A 27,798-nucleotide genomic window follows, 5' to 3' on the forward strand; every position below is an offset into this window, starting at 1 on the left:
AAAACCTAAACACAAGACTTTGTTCCCAGAAAAAGAGAGACTACTCAGCAGAGAAAAGTGCATGGTGAGCAGAACTCACAGATGTGGTGGGGTGTATGGTTAGAAAAGGCTGCACATTAGATGGGCTATTAAACTCCAAAGGGTGATGGCTTAACAAGATGTATACTTAGAGATGGGTGTTATTTCTAAATTATCCCTCTCTTCTTCCCAGGAAAATTACCGAAAAAGCTATTACCTCTGGAACCACAAGTTTCAGGTGAAAGAAGAGAAGATTTTTATGTCACCTAGAAGTTTTAACAAAATTATCCTAAATGTGCTGTGTAGGAGATTATCCTCAGCAGGAACACCCTTTGCAGAACACCATGTGGGTATGTCTGGGCATGAAGTAACATCATGTGCTCATCCAGAATGTATTTAGGAACAAATCCCTTTCCTGGTGAAAGCCACAGAGTAATACCTCAAGTTGCACATAATAAAAACATCTTACTCCCTCTAAAATAGACAGAATCTGTTAATAGCTCTATATTCAGAAAGAGATGCCACAAACAAATGATTCTGCCAAGGATACAACCTAGGAATGAGTTCAGGGTTTGCCAAGAATACAGCCTAGGAATGAATTCAGGGTTTACAGTTTCATTAACACTGAGTTCTGAACACTGTTAAAATATTAAATGGTATTGGTGTTCAGGGAATCAGAAAGAAATCATGCCATCCACAGCTAATTCCCAGAGAATAGCTATGTTGCAATGAAATGTTACCACCAACTCTTAATACCTCAAGGGATATTGTTAATGTGCTTTTGACAAAATTCCTGGCTGGCAAGAATGTGCATTCTTTATTTACACCTAGGGTATTATTTACAGATGAAACTATGTACACCTTCAGTGGTATTTAAGCCACACTCTTCTTCTTGATATCAATCCATACTTTATGAAATGATTTCCCTGAATAGCATCATAGAAAACAAAAACCTAACCTAGCAACTGTAGTCTTCAAGATATCTGCCTATATCAGAAACCACTATTCATACATTGAAATATATTCATAAATATCAAGGCGATGGTCTACCAAAGGTGCATCAGATGCCACATGTGTGCATCTGGAATTTTCTCTGCACATGCACATGAAATACATATCCATCCAGCAGAATTGGAGCTGGGCATGAGTACTAGAAGCTGTTCTCCTTGTTGAGGTGGTCGTTGTCAGTATTGAACAAAACTAGATTCCATATCACTAAGCTCCCAAACCAATGTCTTCTTTTCCTTTTCTTGTCAACAGAGCTTTGACATCACATTGCATAGGAAGGCCACAGCAGATGAGGATGAGCTAAATCTAGAGAGCCGGAAGAAAAAGATCTATTTCTTTGTTCATCAATGGACTGGGAGTAGCTTCCCTGCCCTGGAGAAGGGTTCCTTGTTGTGTGCACTCTGTTCCCTTCCATAATCTACAGCCTTCCTATTTCCCATGACCCGGATTGCTAATTTAGCCTGTACCTTATAACTTCAGACCATGAGATTTCTAAAAGTTCTCAAACTGCCGTAGTAATCTGGGTTAAACCTAGATCGTTGAACTCTTCTTTTCCCAGTGAACAGTAAGAAGACATCTCCACGACTAGTCATACTGGCTTATTCATCCCATCCACATCTCTCATGTAAGCAGGATCCTGAACTGTATTTCTGACTCTGCTAGTGCTCTGCCGCTCCATCCTCATCTTAAGGGGGAAACAGAAGTCCCTAAAACACCGCTTGAAGTTTTCATCAAGGAAGGCATAGAGAATGGGATTTAGGCTGCTGTTAGTGTATCCCAAGGCAATGCAGAAGTAGTAGCTGGAGAGAATAGCTGTACTGTGGGAGGTGCTTCCCAGGGCCTCTACGAGGATGAAGATGTGAATCGGGGTCCAACAGATGATAAAGACTGCCACCACCACCAGTACCAGCTTAGTGATCCGGCGGAGGTTTCGATCTTTCTCTCGAGAGCCTGACAGGAGTCGAACGCTCTTCAGGCGGAGGATCATGAGGGTGTAGCAGACGATAATAATGAGGACAGGGATCACAAAGGCAAAGACGAAGACACAGATCTTCATGAAGAGGTCCCACCAATAGTAATCATCGTCAGGGAACTGCAAGATGCATTCGATGATATCCAAATCTGGAGGAGGTGAACAAAACCAACCAAACCTATTATTGCTAATATTGTGATTGCTTAGTGCTGTAAAAGAGTTGGAACACCCAGAATTTCAAAGGTCCAAACATGAAGGGGTGCCATGTTATAAAAAAACTATCCTATCATTGTGCATAAAACATCAAAGCTAGAAAACTACTACCTATTGTTAGCAAGCACAACGCTATAGATATCCGATGTTGTTTAGTTAGCAACTATGATTTGTTTAGCTATGAAAGTTGATTTGACATTGATTGCTTGACATAGTAAAATTGCTCAATTTTAGACACTTGTTTGTATTTCTGTGCATTAAAGGCTCTGCCAATGGAAATTAACATTTATGTGTAATAAATAACTAAATATTTTAAAGCAATCCATTGAATTTAACAAATGCCAACTTGTCTTAAAAATATTCACCTTATGTGAATATCAATAGTGGAATCTGTTTAGATATGACCAAGGTATTGTGACTGATTAGAACAATCATGTTCATTATAATTAAAGGCACTGCTGAAACATGAAGGAGAATAAAAAGAGAAGAAGGAGTAAAGAAGAGGAATAAAATGAGGAATAAATCATCATGATTAAGAGAATTCTAAATAAATCAAACACTTTTTTTCATTTTTGCCAACATTACTATTTAACTCAGATAAATAGATATATAATTACTAAGAAAACTGCTTGATTGGCTCTGCTTTTCCTAGCTAATATTCCTTTGGAATGACATTAGTATTAAAAAGTGTAGTGGCCCAAGTTCAATATATCTTAAACTACTTTAATGGTGGGTGGGTGGTCCATGAATATGATCCCCCAGTTGTTCCAAGCAGCAGCTAGCCCCCAGTTTCTCTTCCTGTCTCAGTAAAGAGCTCAGATCAGGCATATTTTTGTTTTCTCTGCTTATCCCTTTTAGATGAATAGGACATGAAAAATGTTTTCATCTGACATTGGAGAAATATGCTTTGTGACTTATTCTTATCATTTTGGCTACTCAGGAAGCTTAGAGCTTCAGGATCTCAATTCAAAGCCAGCCTGGGCAGTGAACTCCTAAGTACCCCATCTTCAGTTAACCAGCAAAATTCTGGACTAGAGGTATGGTTCAGGTGGCATAATGTCAGCCATGAGCCAATAAATCAAGACAGAGCTTGGTTATAAACCAACTCAGAGGTCTTGAGTTCAAGCCAGGGCACTGACACATTTTTTTAAATAGTACAATAATAAAGTAATTATTTAGTAAAGCAAGACAGCTATATTAATGATGTTTTGTAAAACATTTCATGGTAATCTTAATCAAATATCCTTTAATAAAATGAATGTATCTTATTAGAATTTCAATTAGGCATATTTTAAAGTATGAAGGAAATAGCCATTTTTGATACCTAATAAAGGTAAGTAGATTAGAAACCTTTAGTTTATCATCTAACTACCATAAGGAACCTTTGAGTAGTATATGAAAGGTTATGCAATGACTTGTAATTTTGGCACTCCAAAATGTTATTGTGCAAAATATTATTACTGTGAAGTTATAGAAACTCAGTGTAAAACTGACAAGGTAGAACGCATCACAGCAAGATGGTTGTGAGTTTAACACCAAACTGAGCTACATAGTGAGATACTGCTTCAAGAAACAACAAAGTGGGGCTGGGGATATAGCCTAGCGGCAAGAGTGCCTGCCTCGGATACACGAGGCCCTAGGTTCGATTCCCCAGCACCACATATACAGAAAACGGCCAGAAGCGGCGCTGTAGCTCAAGTGGCAGAGTGCTAGCCTTGAGCGGGAAGAAGCCAGGAACAGTGCTCAGGCCCTGAGTCCAAGGCCCAGGACTGGCAAAAAAAAAAAAAAAAAAAAAAAAGAAAGAAACAACAAAGTCATTCACCATTATCACAGATCAGTTTTCTCTTGAACTGTCTTGCATATAGTAGGAGCTCAATAAATAGTTGGCGGATAAGTAAAATACTCAATGGTGGCTACTTTTCACTGGTTTGTGGGAGATAAATATCCATTGATGGAGTTATAAAGAAAGGTCAGTGGGGCTGAATTTGTACTGTTAATGTAATAAAGGCAATCAAACATTCTATTTTCTGAAAAAGTAGGCATTTCAGGCTGAATTGTTTTAACTATTACTTCAGTTCAGAGGTAGTCTTTCTTCAAATACTAAATAATCTGTTGCATATGTAAATCTAGAAAAGTCTACTTTATAGAAGTTGAACACAAAATAACATAATGGTTATCTGCTTTGGTAAGAGTAGAGAATTGTAGATGACAGTGGGAGTATATTGGGAGAGGATGGTCAACAAGCACCAAATTACAATTAGATTACAATAATGTGCAAAATAATATAGTGTATTATCAATAACTACAGGAGAGGATTTGAATGCTCTCACAAAGAAATGATAAATGTAGGCAACAGATATGCCAATCACCTGATTTGGCCATTACACTACACATACATACACTGAAAGATCAAATTGTATCCTATAAGTATGTAAAATTATTATTGTAAATAAAACAATAGTCATTCTTTTCCTTTTATTTTAATGTCAGACTATGCAATCCTAAAATAACTATACTTATACATGTAAAATATCAGATTCAATTTTATAACCATGAAAGAAAAATGTTTTTGTGGACAATTGCACTCAGGATTGAATACTGATAAACACAAGTGTTTATAAATACAGCAACGAATTGGGGCTTATGTAGATTACTTTGGTGGATTGCATGCTAACATGAATCCTATGAATATCATTGCCAGAGAGCCCTGAATGAGACATCACCTAAAATGTTCCTGGTCATCCAGGAGTCTTTACCACTACACAGTGAGGCTCGGCACTCTACATTGAATGCTATAAGGGAGGCATCTTCCATCTTATAAACAAAATCTGTTTAGAAAATTTTTTAAGGGAAGAAGATACTTCCTATAAGCGTACTTTAATTTTTCCTCATTTTCTCTTCTTTGCTACACAAATTTATCTTCCACAATAGTGGTGGACATTCACCTCTATCAACATCTTCCTGGAAAAAAAATCTATCTGTTTCCTCTTTTAGAAGCCTAATCAAAGCCCATTCCTTATAAGATATCATTTTCTGGAAAGGATTAGCAGGACTGGAGTGTTTACGTGTACAAGTATAACTTGAAACATAAAAATCAGTTCTCATTTTCCCTGGGAAATCACCCAACTTCTTTCATTATTTATCCCGTGCTTCTCTTCTTCAGCCTAGTGTACAGATACCATGGGTCTTGAATTGGAATGGGTTGCACTAGTCTCAGAAGACTGTCCTAAATTTATTTCCATTTCTTATACTATGAAGGTGCAATGGGGGAGGAGGTAACAAGTTGGATAAGAAATGTCCTCACGGCTGGGAATATGGCCTGGTGGCAAGAACGCTTGCCTCCTACACATGAAGCTCTCGGTTCGATTCCCCAGCACCACATATATGGAAAATGGCCAGAAGGGGCGCTGTGGCTCAGGTGGCAGAGTGCTAGCCTTGAGCGGGAAGAAGCCAGGGACAGTGCTCAGGCCCTGAGTCCAAGGCCCACGACTGGCCAAAAAAAAAAAAAAAAAAAAAAAAGAAATGTCCTCACTGCCTTACATATAAAACTGTAACCCTTCTGTACTTCACTTGACAATAAAGAAGAAAAAATAGTGGTCACCAAAAGTGACCCCTAATGTAAGCCAAGGACATTAGATGATAATATTGTGTCAAAGTAGGTATATCAGTTGTAACAAATGTTACAAGTTGTTGCTAATGGGGGAGACTACGCAGTGTGGGCAAAAGAAGGGGTGATAAATGGGAATTCCCTGTATTTTTCATTCAATTTTTCTGTGAACATAGAAGTGCTCAAATAAAATTGTCTAAAAACAAACAGAAATAAGCTATGTTTGTACCATGCAAGACAAATTATGATTTTAGCCTTTTCTTTCTTTCTTTCTTTCTTTCTTTCTTTCTTTCTTTCTTTCTTTCTTTCATTCATTCATTCTTCTTTCCTACTGTAATACTGAAGGTTGAACTCAGGGTCTTTCACTTGGTAAGCAGGCACTCCACTACTTGAGCTACACCACTAGCGTCTTTTTGCATTTGTTACTTTCTAGGTAGACTCTTGCTTTATGCCTGGGATGTGACTGGGGATGACAGGAACTTATCACTGCATTCAGCCACTGTGCTTCCCTTAGGTGTAATAAGAGTTAGGCCATAGCATTTAGCACTGACTGATGTTGAGTTTTATGATCTTGTTTTGCAAGCTGATCTTGATCCCTGATGAGCCTTGATCACTAGTTCTCAAGTAGCTAGGATGATAGGGTTGACTCACCACATCCAACAGTATCTAGTCCTTAACTAAGGACTAGAAAGTCCTTGCTATTCACATTCACCAATGAGTACTTACAGATACACAATGCTCTCTGAGCATTCAGTTACCTGCTAGAACTTCCAATAGCATTTATAAAGTTAAAAATGATTGTTCTTCAGTCTTCCTTTAGTGAATTTCTATTAGGACTAAAAATATGTTCCATGGCCTCATATTTCATTAGTAAAGCAAAAAATTTCTGAGGCAGTATTGCTCATCTTTGGCTGCAAGGCATCCCTTTGGAGAGCTTAAAAATCTTGACACTATGACACTCAATCAGACTCTCCAGAGGTGGGAGGGAGGCAGCAGTGTACTGGAAAGTACCCAAGCAATTCCAAATGCAATCCAGACAGAGAAATACAAGTAAAACATTCTGTTAGTATGAGGAAAGGACTGATATGTCCAAAATGCGATGGACTTTTGTCTTATCTGTGACTTCCATACAGCTGTGAATCTGGGTTTGAATGGCCTACAGCCAAAGAAGCTGTCAAAACAGTGATAGGACTAGCATTGAATGAGAAGGGAGAAAGAGCCAGCATGTTTCTAATGAATTAGTCTCCTAGAGATAAAGAAAAGGAAAGGAAATGTTATATCCTGGAGTTGCTGGAATCTTGTATTTTTTTTCAATATCCTATAGTTTCATGCTTCAGCCTATTACCCACCCATAAGATTTTGCTGCTGTTATTAGAAATAAGAAAAATTTATTGAGCACAGTTTCAATCGGGGGCAACTGGAAGGCTTAATATTCACACATCTCTCTTCCTTTATCTTGCTGCCCTCAAAAATACTATTAAGATGATTATTGAAATCAGTGTTGATCTTCCAAACTGTTAATTAAAATATAAATATAGGAAAGGCCACAATTTCCCAAAATGTGTTCTGAAAAATCTAGTCTCTCAAGGTCTTTCATGTGGGAAAAAATCAGCAAGGAAGACAAGTAAATAGGAAGCCACTACAGATTGCCTTCTCATATTGGAGATTCACGATCTTCTAGATCCTGATAAGCCCTTCCAGAATCAGAGACAGGTTAGGTAGCTGTGTTTAGATTATAAGATTATTTCATGCTGCATTTAGAAGTAGAAGAATCAAAAATGTTATATTCCTCATTCTCTTGGACTTAGGCATTACATTTCTATTTTTAATGGTATTCCAAATACATACATACATACATATGTGTATACACACATATCTCCTACTCATTCTCAAAGAAAATGTTCACATAATTAGAAGTTTGTAGTGTTTATATAGGATGATAATGTCCATTCTTACCTTCCCTGACTTTGGTACCTCCAAGGACTAATGCAGATATACCAACAGAAGATGACAGAAGCCAAATACAGATATTAATGATTTTTGCCTTCAAGGGCGTACGAAAGTCCAAAGCCTTCACAGGATGGCACACAGCAATGTAGCGGTCCACACTCATCATGGTCAGGGTGAATATACTGGTGAACATGTTGTAGTAGTCAATGGAAATGACAATCTTGCATAGAACATCCCCAAATGGCCAGGAATTCATCAGGTAGACAGTGCTTTGGAAGGGCATGGTGGTAGTAACTAGAGCATCAGCCAAGGCCAGGTTAAATATGTAGATGTTAGTTGCTGTCTTCATCTTTGTATATCTGAAAGACAAGAAACAATAATGTTTCTTTCCACTTGCCAGTTATGCTCATAGGGAATTGGGGTGATGACAAGTTTTGGCTTATTTATTTTGCTTATTCACACACTTATTCATAGTTTGTCATCTGTAAAAGGACTTTTCTAGACATTAAGAGTAGTAGGAAAAATGGACAAGAATCTAGGACTTTCTTAACTTTTTATTTTAGTGCTTTGTTTAAAATTTTTAAATAAAACATGTAAAGAATCAAACAACTTGAGGAAATGAGTGGGGTTGGGAGAGACAGAGGAAACATGGAAGGAGTGACACTGATTACGATGCACAGTAATTGTAAATTGACATGTTGAATTGAAACCCCTTTGTACAACCATTTAAAGCTAATAAAATATTAAAATTAAAATATGTATGGAATATAACAGATAAATAGGTGGATATACATATAGGTCTTATAGTAAAGGTGACTATTTTGTTGATAATTCATTTTATTCCTCCCAGAGTTCCTTGATTTTAAGCAATTTCTAAAAAGCACTCTTTTTTTTAAACATTGTGTAAAACAAAAATAAAACATTTTCTCTTTAAGGTTTTTTTTGAGAAATTAATCATTGTAATTATTCAACCTTTTGAAAATGTAAAATGGAATTTTAAAGTCTTTCTAATTGAAATAGCAAAACTCAATTTGGTGTGTTGATTTAAGCTTGCCAGCTTGTCACTAGCTTGTCATTCATCTTAAGTATATTATATAAATACAACAGGCTGAGTTCTTCCAGGGGGGCAACACCACAGTACTTGGAAAATAATTCTGTATTCTGGGTATGAGTGGCTCACACTTGTAACCTAGCTACTCAGGAGACTGAGATCTGAGGATCGGGGTTCAAAGCCAGCCTGGGCAGAAAAGTCCGTGAGACTCTTATCTCCAATTAAACACCAGAAAACAGGAAGTGGCACTGTGGCTCAAATGGTAGATAGCCTTGAGCTGAAGAGCTCAGGGACAGGGCACAGGCCCAGAGTTCAAGCCCTACAACTGAAAAGAAAGAAAATAATTGTCATTCTCTACTACATTCAGTCTTGAGAGATGTTAGGAGCAGAAACTTGGTCTTATCTTTCAAAGAAGGGGACAGTAATTTTCAAGATAAGCCAAAAATCATCTTCTTCTTCTTCCTCTTCCTCCTCCTCCCCTCTCCTCCCCCTTCCTATCCTCCTCATCCTCCTCTCTTCCTCTTCCTTGCTGTTCTTGAGCTTTTATGCTTAAGGCTAATGCTTTGCCACTTGAGCCACAGCTCCATTTCTGGCTTTTTGGTAGCTTATTGGAGATAAGAGTCTCATGGAATTTCCTGCCTGGGAGTGCTATGAATCATTATGCTCAGATCTCAGTCTCCTGAGTAGCTAGGATTACAGGCAGCACTGGGCCAGATTCTTCCTGCACATGGTAGTGGTCAGGGGTGGGGGTGGGGGGGGGAGGTAGAGAGAAAGAGTAAATTTGAACTCAAGGCTTAGGTACTGTTGCTTACCTTTTTCCACTCAAGGTTTGTGCTCTACCACTTGAGCTATATTTCTACTTCTTTTTTTAATTGGATAATTGGAGATAAAAGATACAGAGATTTTTCTGCCCAGACTGGCTTTGAACCTCAGTCTTCTGATACCAGACTTCTGACTAGATAGATATAAGCCACCAGTGCCCAGCAAATTATTCATTATATTATAATGTGAGGTTTAGAATAATTATATTGTCACTTAAACATGAATTAAGAGAATGCTTCCTCAGTAATCAGTTTCATATTAAATATTCAATATGATCTCACCAAGTTTACAGAGGCCATATGTTAAGTGCTTTCCACACATGCCATATTTGTAGACCTTATCACACCGAGTTTACCCTTGACCAAATTCAATACCAAAATTCCACATGAGAAACACCTTTTTAGCATTTAACAATCTCTTTGGATGAAAGGAAGTATGTCATGCACTCAGGCAGGCTGGGTTTGAAGCACTATAGGACCTCCTGATTCTTAGTCCTTGCTAACGGTAATAATAAATCCCAAGTTGGAAATGATGAGATGGCCTGATTCAATGCATCTGACATATAGGATACATTCTACTCTCACGGTCCACTGTCTTTCCTCCCCATCAAATCTGTCTTCTCTTCTTGTTTAGAAATGGATATATTATAAAGACTGGTATTAGAGCCAACATCTGTCAGTTTCCATTCTGATGCACTGTTAACAAAGGAGTACTTTAATCTGTGAAGAGTTTATTTTAAAATGTTTGACTTTTATGCTTTTTACCTAAGTATTGTTAAATGACCTATGACTTTAAAAAAAGAAAGAAGAAAAATCTGTGGCCAAAGGCTCATAACATAGGCTTTCTAAAAGCATAGATAATTAAGCAAGTGTAATTACTGAAAAGAAGCCAATATTTCCAATGAGAAAGATTAAAATATAATTTATTCAGATACAATCTTCTTAAGAATGTGACTTTACATTTAAAAATACATCTTACAAAACACCTTCTACTCTTTCAACTTTCTCCACTCCTCCACTCCTAGATACTAGCAAAGGTTTCTTCAGAAAGTAGCATTGATGCTTACTTTTACATTTTGTGACCCTCTTTATGAACTTTAACCAGTATTTCATACTTTATAAAGTTAGGCATAGCCTATAGTTAGATTAGAGCTAAGCTATGGTCTTTTTTACCCTGTCAACTTAAACCTTTCCATTACCATAACAAATACTCAAGACAATCAACTCATAAAGTTGGATCCTTGTTTTGGAGGTCCTAGTTCACAATTTGTTGTCCCTGTTGCTTTGGGACTGTGGCAAGCAGAATGTTATGTTAGAATCACATGATAGAGCAAAATCATCCATTTCAGCACAGAGGAAGAGTTATGAGAAGGACACAGATGTCCTCAAATCCTCTTCAAGGTCACACCTCCAATAACATAAATACTTCCCACTAAGCACCATACCTTAAGGCTACACCATTTCTCAATAGCACCAAGCTGGGGACTAAGAATTTAACACATGGGTCTTTCAGCAACACTCAAGATCCAGACTCTAGCTAGGGTCACTATTAAACTTGAGCATCTGTTTCTTCATCTATAAAATGGGAAATATAATATTTATCTCATAAAGTTGCAGGGATAATTAATGAACATGACCTGATTCAGAGAGCATGTCTAATTTATTTCATATTTCCTAACTACTCCTGCTCCTCTTCTATGGACACAATAGCACATGAAACAGATGGAAATACAGTTTCCAGGTAATGTTCGTCATTGTATTTAACCAATTTAGCTATCACCTGAAAGATAGGGGTAAAAATGAACTTGGGATCTGATAACCTGAATGGAATAATATATAAATTTGATAAAATATAACATGAGTCTTTGGTCACATAGTAAGTGATATCTTGCAGTTGGCCATTCTATATATTCATAACAAAAAGATGTATAAAACTACACAAGACCTAAACTTAATCAAGAGTTCAGATTCTGTCATCAGATCTCAGAATGAGAGATATGAATGTGACTAGAATCATAATGACCCCTTACTTTTAAATTTTTTATTGAAAAGGTGATGAGCAGGGGATTTACAGTTATATAAGTAAGGTAATGATTACATTTGTTTTTGAACAATCTTACCCCGTCTGTCACTTTCTCCTACTAACCCTTCCCCAACCTCCTCCCCCACCCCCAAGTTGTCAGGCTGATGTCCAACCTATTGTTATGTATCAGTGTTGTATTAGTTCATCCTTTGACCTGCTGTTTCTATGATTCCCTTTCCCTCCCCTGGCCAAGTAATCTTATATACAAGACACAAGGTACAGAAAATTAAGCAAGATGAAAGAAAAACAAATAAAACTAAAATTAAATAAAAAACTACATACAGTATATAATAAGAACCTCTTATTTCCATACCTTGAAGTTCATGTTGGTCCTTCATCATATATGGTCCTATGTATTAAGCAATTGGGTTGTCAAGATCCTCTGCTAAGAATAGTTCTTACAAATGAGGGTAACCATGCAACCTACTTTTCTTTGGGTTTGGTTTACTTAATTTTTTCCTTGTATTCCCATTTCCTTATGAATGGGGCAATGTCATTCTTTCTGATGGAGGCATAGAACTCAATTGTGTACATATATCACATCTCGATCCATTCATCTACTGAGGGGCATCTGGGTTGGTTCCATATTTTAGCTATAATAAATAATGCTGCAATAAAAGTGGTTGTGCTCATAACTTTAGTATGGCCTTGTTTGTGTACATTTGGATAAATGCCCAGAAGTGGGATTGCTGGGTTATAGGGTAGCTTTATGTCTAGTCTTTTGAGGAACCTCCATACTGTTTTCCAGAATGGTTGTTCAAGTTTGCATTCCCACCAACAGTGTAGTAACATTCCCTTTTGGCCACATCCCTGCCAGCACTTGTTATTAGATTTTTTGATAATGCCCATTCTAATTGGTGTGTGAGGTGGGATCTCAATGTTGTTTTGATTTGCATTTCTTTTATGGACAGAGATGTTGAGCACTTATTCATGTATCTCTTAGTTATTCATAGTTATTTCCTCTTCAGAGAAGTCCCCCTTTAAGTATTTAGCCCAATTGTTAATGGGGTAGTTGTTTCTTTGAAGGTTCATTTTTGGGGTATTTAATTACATGAGCTGTAGGTATATCTAAGAAATAAGGCCCTTGTTTGTTTTATAGCTAGTGGAAATCTTCTCCCAGTCTGTGGGCTTTCTATGTATCTTGCTAGCTATATCCTTTGCCATGCAGAAGCTCTGGAGTTAAATGAAATCCCAGTATGACAACTTACTTTGAATATCTCCCTCTGTTGGGCATTGTGTACATGCTCTATGGATTTGATCTCATTTATTCCTTGATAACTCCAACATGGTGAGTTTTCGTATTCTGAGTCCATAAATAACAATTATAGAAGCTTCTTAAAAATCCTCAAAATAATGGCTATAAAAGGCAGAACAGAAATCCAAACCCTAAAATTTAACCCTAGTTCTTAGGTTGTTATATTTCTCTCCAACATTTCCTCATTTATCAAATTCAGTATCTTAATATCCATGTACCATTTTTGACTTTTACAACTTCCCTTGTAGTTAACCCTTTAGATTTATGCAATTTCTTTCCAATAGGTGAAGAAATAAGTTTAAGAAAACACAGGGGAGGAGGTAACAAACAGTACAGGAAATGTACCCAAGGCCTAACATGTGAAACTCTAACCTCTCTGTACATCACTTTGACAATAAATAGAAAAAAAAATAAATAAAAATTTGAAAAAAAAGAAAACATAGAAGATTTGATAGTCCAGGTAACTGAGTTGGAACCTTGGTAGGAGAAGGGGGAAAAGTGTCAGAAGTAGGCCTTCATAGGAGTCTAAAGGCACAAGTCATATCCCTACAACACTGGAAGAGTAGATCTCATAATCAAAACGAATGAATAGCTTGGTACTGATAGATCACACCTACTCAGCTACTCAGCTACTCGGGAGGCTGGGATCTAAAGATTCTGGATCAAACCTCCAGGTAGGAGGAAAATGGTAACACTCTTATCACCAATGAAATGCCAAAAAATCAGGCATAGAGCTGTGGCTCTGGATAGAGTGCTAGTCTTGAGTGAAAAAGCTAAAAAACTGTACCTAGACCCTGAGTTCAAGTCTCAGTACTCTCTCTCTGTCTGTCTGTCTGTCTCTCTCTCTCTCTCTCTCACACACACACACACACACCACCACAGAAGAATAAACCAGACGTTCAATAAGTATTTGCTGTTAGTCTTTTATGTGCTATACTAGACTGCATACTATGAACATTTGACTCTAAAACAAGACCCTTTCCCTCAGTCAGAGACTGTTTGAGTCCTTGGTATTAATTGGATTTAATCACAACAAAACCTTTGACAATCTTCCATTCAATTTAGATCCATTGGTGAAAAAACACATAAGCTTTCTTGGTATGATAGGAAATGAAATTGTTTCCTTTTTCATCCACAATTCTTTGTAAAAATTTACAAGCATGTCAAGTAAAATGGCACCATCTGGTTGGGAAGCATTGGCTTATGTGGAAAGCTGGAGGTGGTCTGGCAGCAAGTGGTAGCACTTTTTAGCATACACATTATAAGAGCATATGGCACTAAAAGAGCAAAGTCTGGGGGCTGTCTTCACTAAACGAGACAGTAATACAAACCTGGTCCACAGGACTGTGCAATGAACAGAACTCAAAAAAAAGCCAGGAAGAAAGGTCAAGTAGAGATCTCAGGGTGCGAGCCTCAGAAGAGGATGTTTCAGAGAGCTAGGAATGCTCCCAAGGACATTTAAACCCAAGACTACTTTTTACAGAAGAAAGGAGGGATGGCTTCTAGATCAGTAACCAGAGGCATTTGTGTGCCAGTAAGAGAAACAAAGTTATCTGCTGAGATGTTAGGATTTAATATCTACCAGACAGAGTTTTGAGGAGATTGGGATTACTGACTGCTAGAATTGAGGCACAGACAGGAGGAATGTGGACCCTACGATTCAGGGATCTCAGAGCTTCAAATCCCCTCTCTGTGCCTGCTGCGCTTAGACAATGTGTGGTAGAAAGCATAACCATTGCATTATTGGTGTCCTTTACTATGAAGGCATATTGCTCAAGATCATATTCTGTTTGTTCTTAATTTCACTTATTCTTCTTTAATCAGGAACTTCATTTTGTCCTCCTGAAAGGAATACAATAATCCATTAGTCATGATGACTAATTGCCAGAATCCTTTCAGCTTTATTGATTACTGTCACTTTTAGCCTTCCCTGCACCATGCCCATGCTGATGTCTATGTGCCTCTTTCCTCCTTCCAGTGTGCTCCTGTTTCCTCTGCTGTCTACTCACTTCATCTATTCAACATGTTCTCAAAGTGGCCTATCCTATGGACAGCATTCTGTTGCACTGGAAAAATACCGAAAAGAAAATTCAACGTAGAGCCTACAGCCTTTAAAAGTTTTAAACAGAGTCCAACTTATAATGAGAACAAAAGGGATACACAGATGAGAAGGCTCTGATAATTTAAGGTATCTTTTGGAGAAGAGAGAACCTGGTAGAACCTTGAGCTTTGATATAAAATTGGACAGATGAAGAGCCTGATGGCCAATGCACAGGGGATAGAGAAGGGATAGTGAGGTTTGTTTTTTTTTCACAGACACAGCTGAGAAGTGATAAGAGGATGTTGAATGGCAATTATGGTAGTGGGCCGAGAAGAACCTTGGACTCCAGGAGACAATCTCATTAAGCATTTATTGATGACTTATGATGTGACAGACATTGTTTTAGGAACTTTATATTATCTGATAAAGTTGTCGTGGTGATTAAATGGCATGTGCATAAAATGACTCAGCACAGGGCCTGCTCCTGATAATTGTTCGTGGATGCCAGCACCCACTGCTATCCCTGCTACAGCTACCGCTACTGCCATTACTGTCATTATTACTTAACCTACAAGCTCATTGTGTAATCCCATAAGATGACATTAATCCTACTTTTTTCGGAAAGAAAAAGTCTGAGAAAAAAAGTTTTAGAAATATTTACCAGGTTTTTCACAGGTCCTCAGAATCCTTATGTATTAAATCCAGCAGGGACATCTTTTCTGAAGATTCGCAAGGTTTCAGGTACGGTATTTTATCAGAAAAAAATACAATTCCATGAACTCTGCCACTTCTGAAAGCTACAGATTGGAAAAGATTCTGCTTAGTGGGGCTAAGCATGCATCCTGAGTGTATAAAACATGTAATATGGGGAGAGAAGAGCCCACAGCTGAACACTGATGTAAAGCATTACTGTGTTGCCCCTGTTGGGCAAACAATGGCAGGTTATTTATGGCATCTCAGATTTTCCATGGGTCTGTCCCTTGGTACCCAGCAGAGGCGAGGGCCAGGACCCCCACTGACACCAACATCCATGATAGCTCAAGTTTTTCATAAGAATAATACTATATTTTCATGTAACCTTCCCACATCCTTCTGTACTCTTTAGATCAGCTTTAGATGATTTATAATACTTGAAAACAATGCAAATGTTATGTAAATAGCCTTTTACTATGCTGCTTAGAGCATAATTTTTTTTGAAGCTTATACTTGATCAGTACAAACACAGGCAGGACAGGACATTGGTGAGGAACCCACAGATATGAAAGGCCAATTGTACCCATTTTGGAGACAAGGAAAAGGTTTAGAGGAAGTTGGTGACTTGACTGAAACCAGAATTATTGAGACATTAGGAAGTCAAATTTGGGTACCAATGTAACACAAGAGAAAGGAGAACAATTTAAGAGGTAAAAATCAGAGTATGAACAAAAGCTACCAAACCCCGAGGCCTGACAGCTTTCTCATAATATTGGTGCTGCCCAAGAAATAACTCAGGAGGTAGAAGTGTAAATCAATGGTAGAGTACCTGCCCTGAAAGTATGGGGCTCTGAATTCAAACCCCAATATGCTAATAACTATACTGGACCTCTGGAAAGACCAAACTCAGTAGAAATGTAACACCAGAAGAGGCAGTCCTTTCTAACAGACAATAGGAAATTAACATGAGGAGAGGCAAGCTAGGCATTCTTTTCTCTGCTTTGTAACATGCATGCTTTATCCACTTTCCTGGATGCATTTTCCAGATGCATGGTGTTCTAAGTTTTATGTTTTAAATGATCAAAAGAGGTAGAAAAAGGGAAAGCACCTGACAAAATTAAAAACTTCAGTGATGAATAAATTCAGTGGCTCTAATGTACAGAATAATGACCATGGTTAATGCACTTGAAAAGAGTTCTTAAAGGTCCTCATCATATATCCTGTCACATGCACAAAGGAGCAACCAGTATGCAGTAATGGGCATGTTGAGTGTGTTAAGTATTTTACAGTATATCAAACTGTAGGACAGATTTGTGTCACTGTCACAAAATATCTGAAGTAATTAACTTGTAAATAGAAAAGGTTTCTTTTGGCTCACCATTTCTTGGAGGGTTTTCTATGATTGCTTGGATTATTTTGAGGTGAGGGCTGTGGGGAAGCAAAAAGTCATGGCAGGAGCATAGGGCAAAAGAGACCTCTTCACTTCCTAGCAGCCAGAAAGCACAGAGAGTGAGGGGAAGGAGGAGTCCCAGGATCCCTTCCTGTGGGTGCTCCCACCCATAACCTAACTTCCTCCCACTGGGCTCCAGCTCTTAAATGTGCAATCACCACTCACTAGCACCACAGGCTGGTGACCAAGCCTTTAAACATTTACATTTTTAAGAGACAATCAAGAACCAAGCTATACCACAGCCTTCATGTTTACCTCTTGAAACAGTTTTCATTCTTTTGTAGTATTTTCCTTTCATTCTTTCTTTTTTTTCTCTTTCTCTCCTTCCTTCTTGCCTTTCTTACTTCCCACTTCCCTTCTTTTCTTTTGTTGTTTCCTTCCTCCATTACCTCCTCTTTTCTTTACTTCTTGGCCTGGTGTTTCATGTAGGCTAAATCTTCCTTCCTCAACCTTCTGAGTGCTGGAAGTATAGACATGTGCCACCATATCATTTGTATACCCTGAATACATCCAACTTTTGTCAATTGAGTTTCAGTCACGCTTGGGGTAGAGGACTGAACATCTGGATTTAGAATGACAATGATGTGTCTATGAACACTCATCAGTTCTAACAGACATCTCACTCTAGTTAGGGGGATAAGCAGCAGCATCTTCCCTCTCATGGAGAGACTGAACATGAGAGGACAAACTTATTCCCCTTTATTCCCCTCTTGTTCCCCTTTTTTATTCCCTTTTGTCACTGTTTTTTTTTAATTTCTGTGCCCTTTGTCTTGTATATAAGTTTATCAGGTTTGGGAAGAGGAAGGGGAAGCACAGAAACACTGAACAACGGGTGAACCAATTCAACAAACTCACAGACACTATATCGGAAATGAACTTTACAACTTGGGAAAGAAAGTGGGGGGCGGGCCAGAAGTGGAGCAGAATGGACTCAGTACCTTACTTATTTAACTGTAAATTCTCCGTATATTACCTTTAGAATTGGGGAAGGGAAAGAATACCAAAATCGAGAGACAAAGGATAAAAAGACAAACCATTCCAAAAGCAATACTTAGAAAACCACTTGATGGAGGCTGGAAATATGGCCTAGTGGTAGAGTGCTTGCCTTATATACATGAATCCCTGGGTTCAATTCCTCAGCACCACATATATAGAAAAAGCCAGATGTGGTACAGTGGCTCAAGTGGTAGAGTGATAGCCTTGAGCAAAAAAAGCCAGGGACAGTGCTCAGGCCCAGAGTTCAAGCAGAAGAGGTGGGGGAGGGGGAGGGAGAAGGGGGAGGGGGAGGGGGAGGGGGAGGGGGAGGGGAGGGGGAGAGGAGGGGGAGGGGGAGGGAGGAGGAGGAGGAGGAGGAGGAGGAGGAGGAGGAGGAGGAGGAGGAGGAGGAGGAGGAGGAGGAGGAGGAGGAGGAGGAGGAGGAGGAGGCCATTTGATGTAAATCAAATGTATACCGCAAGGGGGCAGAGGGAAAGGGGGAGGTGGGAGAAAAATGAGGGAGGAGGTAACAAGAAATGTACTCACTGCCTTACATATAAAACTGTAAGCCCTCTGTACTTCACTTGGACAATAAAGAAGAAAAAATTAAAATTAGTTAATTAAAATATATATTAAATACACATAAAATGATCAAGAACAATAATGATGATCTTGATGTGACTTCTCAGCAATGATTTGGAAATATGAGTTTGTTTCATTAGATTCTCCAGTATTTTCAGTTCACAAGATTACTTCAATATTCAATATTCAATATTACTTGCTACTGAAATTATTTTTATGAAAGGGGAGGAGGAAGGAAATTCAGTCATTGTTTCTGAAAGGACCTGACTTTGACAGTTCCTCAGCCTGTGCATTCTAAATGGGCAGCAGGCCCTGGAACTTTCCCAGGCTTGCCCTTCCATGTGGATGAGCAAAGAAGTCACAGCCATGGAATCACAGTTCCCACAAAGATAGAACCAATTCACCACAGTTGCTTCATACTAAAGTGGTGCAGCCTGTCCTGCAGAGATGTGACTAGGAAAGGAGACTCACCAGTGTCCCAGGAATGGTTCATCCCTTCCTCTCAGTAATAACTGTAGTATACTGATGTACTCTCCCAATGCCCAGCATTAAGATTCTAGCATATCCAGTCTCTCATGTCAGGTAAAAGCTTCTGGTGTATACTAGTACCCGGAAGAAAACTGTAGGTCACCAAGTGGCATGATGTTTCTTAGTGTTCACCTACCTGGAGGCCTAGAAGCACATGGATATTTAAGCGTATTCTTCTGTCTTTCTACAAGTATACAACTTAGGGAAGGTCAAGCCACAGGCTGGAAGTAGAGGCCCAAAGTTTCCCATTCTCTAGTAATCCTTTGGAGAGATGGGAAGCATCCCAGTTAGGGAGGGAGCAGAATGAGTATTACAATTGGATAGACTTGGTCTCGGATATTAGATTAGTCATTTAGCAACCATGGTTCCTTGGACAGACACTTGGCCCTCTGTAATGTTATTTCTTTAGGTTAAAATAAGATGAAAGAAGCCTCAGCTTGATTTTTAAAGGTCTACATACTCAACAGGAACTCAGAAGATTTTTCCTATGGTCAGTGCTAACCTATGTGTGCTCCTGATTCTGATCCCAAGAACTCCCTGTCCAGCTGCTGGCCAGTTCCTTTGGGATTTCTCCATTCATCATGTTTTCCTTATCTTTCATTTAAATTTGATTTTGTTTGGCAAGTCAAAAGAAAGTTCTAAACAAATAAACAAGTAGTTATACATTACTATCCCATTCCTAACATCTATTCTGGCAAGTGTGGTAGTACACATCTCAAGAGGCAGAGGTAGGAGGATAGGGAGTTTGAGGTGAGCCTGTTCAGCTTATCAAGAGCCTGTCTTAAAAGAACAACAACAGGGTCTGGGAATATGGCCTAGTGGCAAGAGTGTTCAATTCCTTAGCACCACATATATAGAAAAGGCCAGAAGTGTTGTGGCTCAAGTTGGTAGAGTGCTAGCCTTGAGCAAAAAGAAGCCAGGGACAGTGCTCAGGCCCTGAGTCCAAGGCCCAGGATTGGCAAAAAAAAAAAAAAAAAAAAAAAAAAAAAAGAACAACAGCAATAAAAACATTATTTATCCATACATAAATCCTACTTACTCTAAGACATAGCCAGCATTGTGTCTAAATAAATATCTCCTGGCTGACTTTTCTGTTGAAAAATAAATCTTATTCTAGAATGTCCTTATTCTGAGTAATGGAGTTCCATGCCCATATTATTTGTGCAGTTAAGAACACATAAGCCAAACTTTAGAAAAGCAACTGTCCTGCAATCATATCACTTTTCAGGCTTTTTAGCTGAGTATGGAGCCTCCAGGGACAAGAACAATGGAGTGTATCCAGTAGTTAATCTGGAGCAAGGAAAGTACCAACTGCATAGTCACCTTAAGATATTGCTGCTCATGAGATAGAACAGGAAGATAGAATAATGGAGAATAATTCTTTTTTCCTGGGTAGAAATAAACACCTCCTGAAGCTAATAGTGAGAAAAACATTGGAGAAACTGTAAATCCACAGAATCAAGAAATAATTTATTGTCTATTGTCTGTTAAAATTTAAGAGCTATATGCTGGATCTACAAATAGGTTCTGCCTCTCTTCCTCTCTCTCTCTCCTTCTCTCTCTCTCTTTCTCATCTCTGTCTCTGTCTCTCTGTCTCTTTCTCTCTCTCTCTCTCCCTTAGTTTGCCTTCCTACAGCTGCTTAGTTCCCTTAAAATGGCTGTAACAAGTCTTCAGCCTTCATTTGAGATCATACATCCTGCAGAGAAGGAAATAATTTTAGCTAATCCACAAAAGCAGTTGCAATGAAACCGATTCTCTATTTAAAGAGGCTGTCAAAGATGTAAAACTGACTTGAGAAAGAAAGATATGCTCTTAATATTTGAAGTTATTTTTGCTACATTGGCCTTAAAGAAAAATTTTGATATTGATTCCAAGACAGAAGTCAGGAAAATTAAAGCCTATTATTTTAATTTTAAAATCCTTATATAGATCCTTATATATCACCCTGCACCAAAATCAATTCCAAATGGATCAAAGACCTTGAAATTAAAACAGATACCCTGAAAACCCTAAAAGAAGGAGTAGGAGAAACTCTTGGGCTCCTTGGCACAGGATGGAACTTCCTTAACAAAGACCCAGAAATGATACAAATCAAATAAAGGATGGACAAATGGGACTGCATCAAAATGCAGAGCTTCTGCAGAGCAAAGGACATAGCTTGCAAGATAAACAGAAAGCCCACAGATTGGGAGAAGATCTTTACCGGCCATACAACGAACAAAGGCATCATATCTAAAATATATGGAGAACTAAAAAAATTAAATTCCTCCAAAACAAAACCACAAAAAACCAATAGCTCCCTCAACAAGTGGGCTGGAGACTTAAAAAGAGACTTCTTTGATGAGGAAATGAGAATGGCCAAGAGACATATGAAAAAGTGCTCTATGTCACTGGCCATAAAAGAAATGCAAATCAAAACATCCTTGAGATTCCACCTCTGTCCATTAAGAATGTCCTATATCAAGAAAACTAACAACAATAAATGTTGGAGGGGATGTGGCCAAAAGGGAACCCTACTTCATTGTTGGTGGGAATGTAAACTGGTTCAGCCACTCTGGAAAGCTGTATGGAGATTCCTCAGAAGGCTAAACATAGAGCTCCCCTATGACCCAGCAGCCCCACTTTTGGGCATCTACCCAAAAGACCACAAACAAGAACACATTAAAGCCACCAGCACAACAATGTTCATCACAGCACAATTTGTCATAGCTAAAATATGGAACCAACCCAGATGCCCCTCAGTAGATGAATGGATCAGGAAAATGTGGTACATATACACAATGGAATTTTATCAGAAAGAATGACATTGCCCCATTCGTAAGGAAATGGAAGGACTTGGGAAAAAATATACTAAATGAAGTGAGCCAGACCCAAAGAAACATGGACTCTATGGTCCCCTTCATAGGGAATATTATCACAGGTTTAGGCTAGTCACAGCAGAGGATCACAAGAGCCTTATAGCTATACCCTTATGAACACAAAAGATGATGCTAAGTGAAATGAATTCCATGTTATGGAAACGACTGTTATATCACTGTTGTAATTACTTTCAACATGCCATGTGAAATCATAGCTTCTATTGTTGATGATCCTCTTGTGTCCACTTCCTGTGGTTGTACTTATACTATCACTGTATTTCATCTGAGTACCCTGGATACTGTATATACTGGTATTGAACTAGAGAAGGGAAAGGGAATACCAAAATTGAGAGACAAAGGATAAAAAGACAAACAACTACAAAAGCAATACTTGTAAAACTATTTGGTGTAAACCAACTGAACAACTCATAGGGGGAGAGGGAAAAGAGGAAGGGGGAGGGGGAAATGAGGGAGGAGGTAACAAACATTACAAGAAATGTATCCAATGCCTAACGTATGAAACTGTAACCTCTCTGTACATCATTTTGACAATAAATAAGAAAAACTAAAATAAATTAAAAAAATTCCAAGATAGTCATCTGATGTTCAACAGGGACCATAAAATGGTGAATTATGCAGGTACCATCATTGTACCTTAGTATTTTGTAATGCAGTAGTTTGGTGATGACTTTAAGAACTGTGAATGATATTTCTATATCTATATCCTATATATAGGTATTTATATAGAGATACCCAATATCTATATATGTTATCTACCTATAAATACATAATATATAGACATCAAATATCTAGATATTTACAGACATAAATATCTAGAGAGGTATAGATATCTAATATGTATATTTATAGAAATGCTTATCTATATCTATATGCCGGCATACTTTGATGAGGTAGGTGGAAGTCTACACATGGAAGGAGCAAACCCCACATGGAAGGGTAGTATTATTGTCTGATCTAGGTCCTCCCTAAATTTGCATATTGAAGTAATCATTTTTTTTTTTTGGCCAGTCCTGGGGCTTGAACTCAGGGCCTGAGCACTGTCCCTGGCTTCTTTTTGCTCAAGGCTAGCACTCTGCCACTTGAGCCACAGTGCCACTTCTGGCCATTTTCTATATATGTGGTGCTGGGGAATTGAACCCAGGGCTTCATGTATACGAGGCAAGCACTCTTGCCACTAGGCCGTATTCCCAGCCCCTGAAGTAATCATTTTTATTTCATTACCTCAGAATTTGACTATTTGAAGATATGGCCTTCAGCAGGTAATTAAGGTTCATGAGACTCTAAGGGTAAACCCTTATCTGACATGGCTGATGTCTTTATAAAAAGAGGAGACTGGGACACAGTTCTGTGCAAGAGAAAACCATGTGAGGACATAGGGAGAATACAGACATCCATACATGTGACAAAGAGTCAGAGAAACCCCAGAAAAATCCAACTCTGCTGCAAATGACATTTAAACCTGGGACTCCTTAGACCCCAAACTATGATCCAGTATGTTTCTGAGCCAACCCTGGTGATGAATATCTGTAATTCCAGTATTGATGAGGCTGAAGTATACATATCAGGAGTTCAAGGCCAGTCTTGGCTACATAGCAAGACCCTGTCTCAAATTAAAAAAAAAAATGAAAACTAACTTTTTGTTTTGTTAATTACAAAGTCTGTGGCACTTTGTTATGGTAGATTGAGCAGACTAATTCAGGCAGATCTAGAAGATGAAGAATCATATAGAACCATCCAGATGGAAGGGAGCTAGCAGAATCTTAAAGAGGCAGTGGTAATGGAAAGGAAATACAGAGATTTAAGACTTGCCACAATTAACCTGAAAGAATGGACAAAAGAATGGATGAAGTCATTGAAAGAGAGTGTGACTGTCTGTCATTGTGTCACCTAGGCCAGACTATAGCTCCCAGGTCCCCACACCTTCATGAATAGTGTTATTGTGAAGGCATTTTGTAGATGTGATTACAGTCAGTTGACTCTGCAAAGGAGATAGTCCTAGAACATCTGCGTGGGCCAGATCCAGAAGTGGAATAGCCTTAAGATCAGAGTTAAGGTTCACTGAGAAAGTAGAAATTCTACCTGCAGATGGCATCTTGCTCTTCATGGCTTCCTGCCAGCTCCACAATCTCTTAAGCCAATTCTTTGCAAGAAATCTTTTACTTATACTTCCAGTATTGGTTCCACTTCTCTGGTTCAACCTTGACTCAAACAGAGAATGTTCCACACAAGGACAGAAAATAACTGAAGGAACAAAGAAAAACAATTCCATCACGCAGGAAACATCACAGGAAAGGGAAAAGTGGGCACAGAGATGCCCCAAAAGCAGTGGGAAGTGAGAAAACTGAGGAGACAGGTCTGTATACCAACCCTCCAGAGGACATTAGTTGGCTTCAAATGGCCTCTGAAGCAGGAACAATAAGGCATAGTAACGACTTTCAAGATCAGCAGGGAATGCAAGGAACAGATCAATGAAGAGGATGGGAGGAGACAAATAAATGAAGAAGGATCATTCCTCCACAGAGCTTAGCTTCCCGTGGTGGGCAGCAGGATGAAAGGACCTTAGCTATAGGAACCCATAAAAATGGAGAGTTGGTTCATATTGGGCTCTTAGAAGGATAAGAGATACTTGACTATGTCCAAGTGCTGAGATGAACAAGAATCAATGGCAGGAGGTGATAGCAGACAGAGTAAGAAAGATATAAATGAAACAGCGAAGTCCCAGGAGACAATGAGATTCAAAACACAGGAGCAGGAGTTAAGGAAAGTGACTTCCTCTGAGATGGAGCACTTGCTGTCAGCATGTATATGAGAAGGGACTTAGCAAATGGACTCTTTGTCTCAGTGAACTCCTCTTCATTTTTTCTGCTTTTGAAACAAGATCTCACTATGTAGCCTAGGCTCGCCTTGAACTCGTGATCCTCCTGATTCTACATCCCAAGATGAAAGAAAAAAGAACAAAACACTAAAAGAGCTTGGGTCAGAATGGTTTGTTCTTTTTTTTTTTTTTCGTCTCCTATTTCCAGCAGCATCCAGTCTTATTTCTCATAGAAAAGTGAACTCAATGTGATACATGCCTGTAATTTCAGTCCTATTTTGTACATAGTATCTAAGGGCTATTTTAGGCTTTTTCATTCTTTTTAACCTTGGTCTGGAGAACCATTAAAAAAAGGTACAGTGCTGATGGTTTACACCTGTAATCCTAGCTACTCAGGAGGCTAAGATCCAAGAATTGTGGTTTAAAGCCAGCCTGGGCAGGAAAGTCTGTAAAATTCTTATCTCTATGAACCACCAAAAGTGACACTGTGGCTCAAGTTGTAGAGCAGTACCCATGAGCAAAGAAGCTAAAGGACAGTGCCCAAGCCCTGAGTTCAAGTTCCAACACACACACACACACACACACACACACACACACACACACACACCCCACACTTTATAGTGTGTGTGAAGAATTCAGGTGCCCATTCAAATAACAGTAAGATGGGTTTGTTTTACTTGCATACTATTACATGAGAAGGTAGACAGCTGATATTTTTAATCAAAACTCCTCTTTTGGGGCTGGGATGTAGCTCAGTGGCAAAGCCTGCTTGCCTAGCAAGTGCAACGTCCTGGGTTTAATCCCCAGTACCAAAAAACAAAAGACAAAAAAAAAATCCTCTTTTTGTATAACAGTATTTTATTTCCAACCCCATGACTTCTTTACTTAGATCTCTTAATAACTGTAATTTAGAATACAGTTATCTTTTCTTTGTCTCATCTCTCTAATGGTGATGAGCTCTGAGAATACTATGAATACTTCACTGTTAGCATGTCCCCTCCTGTCTCATCACTGACAGAATTTCTGCGAAATGCAGCTGGGGCATTTATGGAAACTGAGGAAACCAAGCTATATGCATTCACTTTGGTAGTTAGCTTTATGATCTATATTTGAATATATAAATGATGTTTTGTTATTGTTTTTATAGTACTTGAACTCAAGGCTTCATGCTTTCTTTGCTAGTTCTCTACTACTGGAAACATACATTTGGCCCGTCTTTTTGCTGATTATTTTGGCGACATGGAGATGGAATCCCACTGATTTTTCTGCCTGACTTCAAACCACAATCCTAGAGATCTCAGCCTCCTGAGTAGCTAAGATTACAGATATAAGCCACCAGCATGTGACTAAATGTTTTTTTAGTTTTAGAGAACAGATGAGGCTAAAAGGCCTTTCATTCAAAGACCCACTATCTTCACCTAGGAAAATAGTTATTTTTATTATAATGGTTTCCCAAGAGAAATACTCATGCTATTGTAAATAATACTTAAAAAATCATGATAGAGGACTTGTCTCAAGACTAAAGTCAGGAATAAAATGAATAACAAGGTTTTAAAAACACAGTTCTTCATCCTTTCAATGTCCCTAATCTGAAGTGACTTATACCCTCTCACCCTCTTGTGGTGGGGAGAGGGCTTGGTCACTGAAATGTAAGCTTTGTATTCACTCTCAGATTTCCAAAGCATTAGGTCTCTCAGATGCAAAACAAGCTTTTGCTTCCTCCCTCACTCCCCCTCCCCAGCCTTTCTTGTTGCCTTTAAACAGGGAAGAATAACTTCATTTACCAGAAAATTAATGTGTATGTGAATATTTGGAATTTTATCGTAGGAAGGTGACATTAAGAAAACTACACAAGGGAACAATAGAACAAAACCTTACATTCTGCATGGTAGAAGGAAAAAAGTAGTAAAGCAATTTTTGAAAATCTCCACCACGGCAGTTTAGAAGATAAATGATAGATGGCTAATTTACAAATCACTGATATGCTGAAGAAATGAGAAGGCTACCATATGGGTATCAACCACCCTAAATAGCATATTGCTTCTGTCTCTTAAGCCACAACACTAGTCTGATGACTCACAGGCAAGTCTGAATTTTCTCCATTGCATTTGGTGGACTTCAAATTCATCTTCAGAAATATTTACACAGGACAAACCGAAGTGCTCTAAAGCAGAGCAGACACCCAAGCTAAAGGTCGTCCAACTAATTGTTTCTTTACCATAAGATTTTGAACTTGGGGTCTGAACCCAACTGCTTTCCCCACAGACCGTGGTCTGCACCTGGAACTTTCCCACACACAGCTTCCAGAAATGACTTGGAGCCCTGGGATCTTTTGGGGTGCAGTTTGTTCTGAAATCTCCCTAGACACTGGGGCAGCAGCTGTCCGAGTCACTCTAGCTGAATGTCTAGATCCCCAGTTTGAAAGCGCTCATAGCAATTCCTTCACCTCGCAAGGTGCCACCCTCTTAGCATTTCCAGGACCCTGCGGGGAAGAGAGTCCCCACTGCCCTACCTGCTCAGTCCCTGCCCTGCCCAGTCACAGTTGCACCTTCAAACCTGAGCTCACCGGATGATCACGAACATGACCAGCGAGTTTCCCACCAAGCCCACGACGAACACCACGGAGTAGATCGCGGTGATGATCACGGAGATGGCCTGGGAGATGTGCGCCGACTCCAGTGGCGCGTCTTCCGAGTGGGCGCTGCCGTTGTTGTTGGACTCGGCCCACCCTGGGAACCAAGCGCTGCCATTGGGGATCAGGCAGGCACTCGGGGGGCAGTTGGGGCCTGGCGTGTCGCGGAAGATCTGGACGGGGGAGTCCATGGTGGGGCGGTTGCTGCTGGAGTGCTAGAGGG

General features: G+C 39.0%; 1 protein-coding gene across 1 annotated transcript; it reads right to left on the reverse strand.

Annotated features, from left to right (window-relative positions):
• Positions 1-1,533: 1,533 nt before the first annotated feature.
• Oprk1 (opioid receptor kappa 1) lies at positions 1,534-27,798 on the reverse strand. The gene is made up of 3 exons (XM_048358697.1): positions 27,510-27,798; positions 7,776-8,128; positions 1,534-2,148 (listed from the first exon to the last, which is right to left on the reverse strand). Exons 1-3 carry the CDS (start codon positions 27,764-27,766, stop codon positions 1,616-1,618), a joined length of 1,143 nt encoding a protein of 380 aa, XP_048214654.1. The 5' UTR covers positions 27,767-27,798; the 3' UTR covers positions 1,534-1,615.

This window comes from Perognathus longimembris, chromosome 12, assembly GCF_023159225.1.
Source record: "Perognathus longimembris pacificus isolate PPM17 chromosome 12, ASM2315922v1, whole genome shotgun sequence".
Classification (NCBI taxonomy): Eukaryota; Metazoa; Chordata; class Mammalia; order Rodentia; family Heteromyidae; genus Perognathus; species Perognathus longimembris.